This window comes from Micropterus dolomieu, linkage group LG20 (genome assembly GCF_021292245.1).
Source record: "Micropterus dolomieu isolate WLL.071019.BEF.003 ecotype Adirondacks linkage group LG20, ASM2129224v1, whole genome shotgun sequence".
Taxonomy (NCBI): domain Eukaryota; kingdom Metazoa; phylum Chordata; class Actinopteri; order Centrarchiformes; family Centrarchidae; genus Micropterus; species Micropterus dolomieu.
Genome location: NC_060169.1, coordinates 23715679 through 23722782, shown reverse-complemented (window position 1 = coordinate 23722782; position 7104 = coordinate 23715679). Strand labels below are relative to the sequence as shown.

At 39.2% G+C, this 7104-nt stretch overlaps 1 protein-coding gene across 5 annotated transcripts in view; it reads right to left on the bottom strand.

Annotated features, from left to right (window-relative positions):
• Nucleotides 1-1804: 1804 nt before the first annotated feature.
• si:dkey-127k13.1 (PWWP domain-containing DNA repair factor 3B) overlaps nucleotides 1805-7104 on the bottom strand; it is a 7760-nt gene continuing 2460 nt past the window's right edge. For all 5 annotated transcript variants that reach the window (XM_046031966.1, XM_046031971.1, XM_046031970.1 and 2 more), the window contains exons 5-14: nucleotides 6949-7095; nucleotides 6791-6861; nucleotides 6347-6423; nucleotides 5973-6033; nucleotides 3734-3809; nucleotides 3559-3609; nucleotides 3202-3443; nucleotides 2330-2551; nucleotides 2111-2199; nucleotides 1805-2016 (exon numbers count right to left, since the gene is read on the bottom strand). In XM_046031966.1, coding sequence (XP_045887922.1) covers nucleotides 1932-2016; nucleotides 2111-2199; nucleotides 2330-2551; nucleotides 3202-3443; nucleotides 3559-3609; nucleotides 3734-3809; nucleotides 5973-6033; nucleotides 6347-6423; nucleotides 6791-6861; nucleotides 6949-7095 — 1121 coding nt within the window. In that variant the 3' untranslated portion in view covers nucleotides 1805-1931. The remainder of the gene's footprint in view (nucleotides 2017-2110; nucleotides 2200-2329; nucleotides 2552-3201; nucleotides 3444-3558; nucleotides 3610-3733; nucleotides 3810-5972; nucleotides 6034-6346; nucleotides 6424-6790; nucleotides 6862-6948; nucleotides 7096-7104) is intronic.

Sequence of the window (7104 nt, the reverse complement as noted above, 5' to 3'; positions counted from 1 at the left end):
CCTAGGCACCTTCACAAGACAAGTACAGCCATGGGCTCACAATTTATATGCAACAACGCTTTATTTTCCATGGGAACATTTCAATACTACTCATGAGGTACACGCACAAATTTTATAGGATGCCTGATCTCCTTGTCTGAAAAGGTACAGAATGATTCTAAATAAATGTATAGAAGGGGTACCAATAGCTCTGGGTCAATACCCCAAAGCCCACTAGTGGTTGTGCTGTTGGTATTTACTGGGTTATAGCATTGTGATGAAGACTTGTGTTGAAAGGTCTGTTTTATAATATGGCACTTGTCCATCCTCTAGTGTGTGAAAGCCTTTACTGTTGAACAAAATGGTTTATAAAAAAAAACATGTTCTGTAAAACGAGCATATACAACTATATATATATACACACACACACACACACACACACACACACACACACACACACACACACACACACCATGTAACAAGAGTTCATTAATGATTAGCTCTGTGAGGGATTTAGCTGTACATTATAAGCAAACAGTTATGCAGTTATGAAAGTCAGGTGATTAGACATCGTCTAATCAGGGCAAAGGGCAAAAAAGCAGGAAAATATACTGTTGATGAGGAGCGCAGAGCGACCCCGCGGATCCAAGCCGTCTGAAAAGGCCTTATATAAACCCTGTCACAACCATTCACAAGAAATTACTTTATAAAAAGGTGCCAAAACCTTTAACATAAGGACTTAAAAAGCAACCATTCATACAGCAAAGTGTATATAGGCTATATGAGTGATCAATCGACAACGTCAAAGTAAACATTAGACATAGCCTCTAACAAGCAATAATCAAAACATACCCAATTTATCTGATCCTTATTGTCAACTCAGTGTTGGGCAGGTTACTCAGAAATAATAGGCCTATAACTATTACCTACTAGTTACTTAGCATATAATCCTTTAAAAAAGTCATATTAGCTACTCTACCATACTACTGGGTGATATAACGCCACTCTCTCCCGACGAGTCCAAGCGTCACTGGCAGTAGCGGCCGGAAGTTTCTTTCTGTCTGAGTTTCACGTTGCTGTGCTTAGCTGATACTTTAAGTATAGATGTATAATTGTTCGTAGTTGAAAGCTTTTGGCTGGTCGCAAAAAGTGTACAACGGACGACATTGTTATTTGCACATTAGACTGTGACACAATAATGGCAATGACGTTACTTACAGCTGTCGAAAATACCTCTCTCTCCCTGTTCTCCAGTCTTCCTTTGACTTTTTGGCTAACAGCTGACTTTAACAACATAAGGTCCAGTGCCGCTGAGCTGCAGCGCGGTTGCGCATTCACGTCAGGGATGGTGGCTTCAGTAGCGCAGCGTTGCTTGGATTAGTAACGAATAATATAACTGGAAATAGCAATCCGTTACATTACTCTTTACTGGGAAAAGTAATATTACAGTACTGCCCAACACGTTAGCACTGATGCGCGAGAGGGACTGTGGTACACACTACGCAGGTGTGGAATGGGCAGCTGAACGCAAACAAACATCCTTGCTGATACCTGGAAAGGAATAAAACTTTACAAACATCAGCCTGTAGATGTCCTCAAATCCTCTGCAATTCACTCGGCCAGCTCCTTTTAAATTACAGATCTGCATGATTCACGTGGGTCAGACTTTCAGGTCGGAAAATCTGGAAAAATCACATCCCTGCTAATATTTGTTACCATTATTTCTGTAGATGTGTTAAAGCCAGCTTTTGAGAGTCCCTTTGTGAACAGATATTAAATCCAGTATTTACAGTGTTGTCTCAAAAAAGGCAAAGGAGAGTTGAAATAATGTGATAACATTTATCGTTGATTGTAAGGCACACACTGCTACATTATTTATAAACAAAATAATTGAAACTCAGTATAAAAATAGTTTCCTTTTTCACAATACTCTTGTCTTCTAACCAATGGGGTCAAAATAATGCCAGTGCAGTGTTCTGAGGCTGGGATTTTTTCCTCATCTGTCGCTCAATCATCAAGTCAAACTCTTGTCTTTCTCTGAAATGGGAAAAAAAAAAAATACAGTCCCTGATCATAATCAGTATTTAGTGTGAAAAATTGTTCCTCTGATGGAATTAATTCAAACCCTTACCTGTTACTTATACATCGGCCTTTTAGGTACTTCTCTTCTGCCTTTTTTACTGAGACATTGTCCACCCCGGCTATGGCATAGATGATGGCCTGAACAAGAGGACAACAATCTTTCAAACCCTTTACCACATAAACTGTGAACTGCATTTTAGTAAAACAAACCATATTTTGTAGTAGAATAAAAAAAAATAAACAAGCGCTGATGAAAGCTTTGATTCACCTCAGGAAGGAGCACATCGAGGACAAAGGGGACTCGCTCCATGGATTTCACCTCAGCCAGGCAAGGAGCAGTGGCCACGGCCGTTGCATAGAGCTCATTTAGGTACAAATACACCTGGTCCAACTGCTGGTCATCTTCCAGGTATATGTTCACCACCCGTCTCCGATTGGCACTCAAGAAGGAGCGAAGCCATCTGGACTGCTGCTGCCCACTGATCACAGCCTGCAAGGAGAGTGATACATAAAGGGTGCTACATATAATGCCTCTTGAAAATATTAACCACATTCAATTTTTTATGTCTTATTGTTTCACAACATTAAAATCTCACAGTGGACGTCATTTATTTCTCTTGCACCCATCAACAGCAGAGACTCCGATGTCAATTATATTTCAAACAGGTATGTAGAAATCTAAAACAATGATTGCTTTGTTTGTTTCAGCTTTTTGTTTCACCTGGGCAAACCCGTATGTTTTTGCAAAACCAGCTGAGCTCTTGCAATATATTATGTGATATATTTGTGCATAATAAATGCATAACACCATCCACAGTGATTCACTGTTGGAAAAACCTAAACTGCTAAAGTGACACACAATTTGAGCAGGCTTTCATGTCCAGTTTCAGGTACAGTCATTAAAATGTGTTTCTCATTACATGAAAAACATGGGTGGGACTTCCAATGATTAATCCAAACCGTTGGTGACAGTTCACCATGTAGAACTGGTTTATTGGCCAGAGGAATGCACCTGCACCAATATCCAATGCAATGCAATATCCCTTGGCAGACTTCCTGCATACTTCTACCAGTAAAACATCCACTGGTATGGAGAAAGTGTTTGCTAATCCAACAATAGCAATACAAATATTATCATACCAGAAGGTGTCCTTCCACCATGCGCTGCTTTACGATGAAATGTACAAGCTTCTCATTAGCGCGATTGTGGGCAGCATGAGTCCGGTCTGGCAGCAGCCTCTTTGAACTCCTGTTGACCTCCTCCTGCTGTTCACTAAAGCTATCGTCCATATGATCATCACATGGCGTCTCCATCATCGTATCATTGGCAATAGTTAGTCTCTCCGAGGCTGCCTGCGGGTACTTCCTCCTCACTGGATAGCCTGGAGTTGTTGAAGACAGAGAGTAAAGAGCATCGTCTGGACCGAATTTTCATTCTCCCGTAGCCTCTAATATTCTGCGGTGCCAGGTTAATGAATGTTATACAGCGAAACTTACTCATGGCATGACCAAAGTACTCGATAAAGGAGCCAGAAAATGAGCCACACGCTACAAAGACAAAAAAATATTAATACTACTAATGAGCCAATGTATCAGAACAATATTGTTTATATGTAAATATCAGTATCCTTTATGTGTCTGTCTGCATATGCACAGAATGGACAATACTTACCAATCCGTATTCTGTAGTCTGTTATGAGCTCTAAGGCCCACTCAATTGCAGCATCATACTTTTCTTTGGCTTTACACTATGACAAACATGACAATCATGAGAAAGTCTGCCACTGCAGTGTTTCCCCGCACATAGACTTTACTTGAGTAGGCCACCCACGTATATTAACGTCCAAACAAGTATATTTGGCTTTAGCATTCAGTTTCAACAGGCTACGTCATTACCAACAAGCTTCCTAAATACGCGACTCACCTGCTGCTGTGAAAACGGAACTGCTAATTGTGTATTTTGGGCGATTTTATAAAACATACTACTGACAAAGAAAGTCAACACACACATGCAGGGAGAGAGAAATAGCAAGAGGCCGGCAGCGCAAGCAGTAAGAGTAAGGGCTTTTCTCAAACCGGGCCTGCCCATTCCCCCACAGAGTGTACTCTGATGCTGATGTCGATTAGAAAGCAGGGTGGCCGATGGTCGATATATAAAACCAATATCAAAACAAAAACAGCCTTGTATAATTCCATTATTCCATGCAGAGTACAATCTAATACACAAGGTTATCTTAGTCAGTAACATGTAGTTTTAGTTGGATTTTATATTAATTAATGAAATAGAAAAATACACTGGGTTATGCTTCAGATTTCAGAGCATGATTAGTGTTTAACAATATATATTTATCATTAGCCAGTAATGGTTTTAGATTAGATCTGCTGTCATTTTGCATGATATATCAGCCTCGTGAGTGCAGTTATCGGCCGATGACAATTATCTCAAAATGCTAGATATCAGCCCAGTTAAATGGGCGACTGATTATAACTATTAAGGTGTAGTGTGTAAATATACCGCGTCTCTCAGGCGTTAACTGGAACTGCAGTAAGGTTCTGTAACCATGGTTTCGGCATCAGCATCTTTCGGAGCTGCAACTTCTTTTGGAAATAGAAATTGTACAATTCATAGTTTTCGCATGACGTCACACTCCAATGAAAACGTTCCCTTGGAGGGCAAAAAGATGTTAATTACCGTTGCCTGCCAATCAATAGACCTATGCAAGTGATACACTGTTAACTTTGAGTTTGTTACTTTTTGCGTTGCCAAAATGCTGGATGGTTGTTGTGCTTTCAGATTTACTAAATCGAGGAGACAAGCCTGGGCTGTGTTATATGGATCAGATATGCCCAACACTAGCAGTTTGTGTTCATATCTTTATTTTTCTTACGTTGATCCAAATAACATTTGACTGCTTTTGCGGTGTCTCTACAGGGGAGTCGCGGTGTGAGCCACTATGTTGGTCCGTTGTTTTGCCCTCCAGGTCACATCACACGTCACGTGACTGAAAACTATGAATAGGCTACTCGGCAAGTGATACATCAGTATTACGCTCTTTAGAAAACTGTAGCGCACACAATGTAAACAGAATTATAACCGAATGAAAGACAGAAAAAAATAGCTAAGGGATCTCTTGTAAATATTTTAAGGCATCATTAATGTTCAGTAGTTCAAGTGCCAGTTCTCTCATAACAAAATGCCAATAAGGTTTGTGTCTTGTGTGATACATTTTTTTTTTTACCTAAAATAAATGATTTGATAAAAGTATTGAACAGAAATTCAGTTGTCTGGAAGCAATAAGTGTTGCCCTGATCCACCTGCTGTTGGAGGATGAGGGGGTATTTCTTTGGATGTGCAAACTGAGTGGAAGTGGTTAGGGAGAGGGTGTAGGGGTGGTGTGAGAAAGGCTGAAGGGTCAAAGCAAGGTGAGATTAAAGTAGTTTGTGAGTAGACACTAAAATTTATGAAGATTTATGTTACCACCAAAGTACAGTACACAGACATTCGGTGGGAAAAACTGCACTTTGTTAGGAAAGCATCTTTTTCATAAAACTGAGTGTAGGGCTGAACAATTCATTGAAATCTTATCGAAATCGCAGGAGGTGCAATATTTCTTAAAGGTGATGTGTGTCAATATAACATTTTAAAATAAATATTGTGCTGCACAGATGTCTTGGCCTAGATATCATATTCTACAGACATTTTTATTGGTTACAGAATCCCGCTAAAAATCACACCATAATCATTATGTTTTTTTTAATGAAAATGAATGAATGAAAACATAATTATGTAAAATTGATCTCTGAAATATCGCAAATCATATCGCAATATGATTTGCAAAATAATCACAATAAGATCATTTTTCAAAATCGTTCAGCCCTAACCGACTGTATAATTTATGAGTGATTCTTACCACCAGCTCATTAGCTTCTTCACAGTCAAAAGGCTTCAGGGCTTTCAGAGCCACAGTAAACCTTCAAGGACATAAACAGACAACTAAAAAACAAACTCCTGATCATTTAGAACTGTGCCAGCAATTCACTCATTAACGTCTTGTATAAATATTTAGATTTGTGCAGCCAGGTTTTATGATATCACGTTAGACTAGACAAGGCTTTTTAGAGACAATCCCTGCTGGCCATCCACAATAGCCAGGTGTTGTCTCCAAGATCAGGAAATGTGATCCAATACTCGCCAACCTACAATGCAATCCTACACATTAATAGTGCAGAGGCATTAACCGACAAAGCAGTGAGAGAAAATACATTATATACATTTATTTCCTACCCTTTCTTTTTGTGAATTACAGGGTCATCAACGAACATGACGCTGGCTTTTTTCTGCTTACGGTTCACACTTTTTACCTGCAAAGAAAAACAATACAAATTTTAAACATTTTAAAGCACTAAGGCTTTCAGGGTTTTCCATTTGCATGTAGTTTAACTTCATAGCTATACTTAGCAAAGTGTTTAATGGTGCTGAAATGATTAGTCAGCTCATATTTAGGTTAGGTTGTACAGCATATTAAGTGTGTGGGTCATTGACTGAACAAAAATACCTCAAATTCACTAGTTAGTTCAACTGTGAGAAAGTGCTGATTTTCTGGATATATGCAAACATCTCAGTAAGAAATTGTGTATTGTTTCATCAAAAAAAAAAAAAAAAAAAAAAAAAAAAAAAATATCTAAAAACATGTGCTTTTGAGAAATCAGCGATGGTTTTTGCACTCACCAATGCAGGCCAGAATGGATAATTTCTAAATTTGTACCACACAAACACTCCTTCTGTAATGGACGGGGGCTCTGAAAGACAGTAGTACATCCACATAATCCAGTCCATATCTAGTCCTTTTCATTGATTATTTGCACTAAGTCACTACAATGTCTCACTTTTGTCCGCCTGCATCAAGAAACTTGGTAGGTCCTCCTCTTCCTCCTCATTATCACTTCCCTCATCTTCCTGGAAGGACAAAGACGGCAGCTGTTCCTCATGGTGACTCAGCTCTATCGACAGATCTGAAGACAGCAAAGACTCGTCTTTTTTTT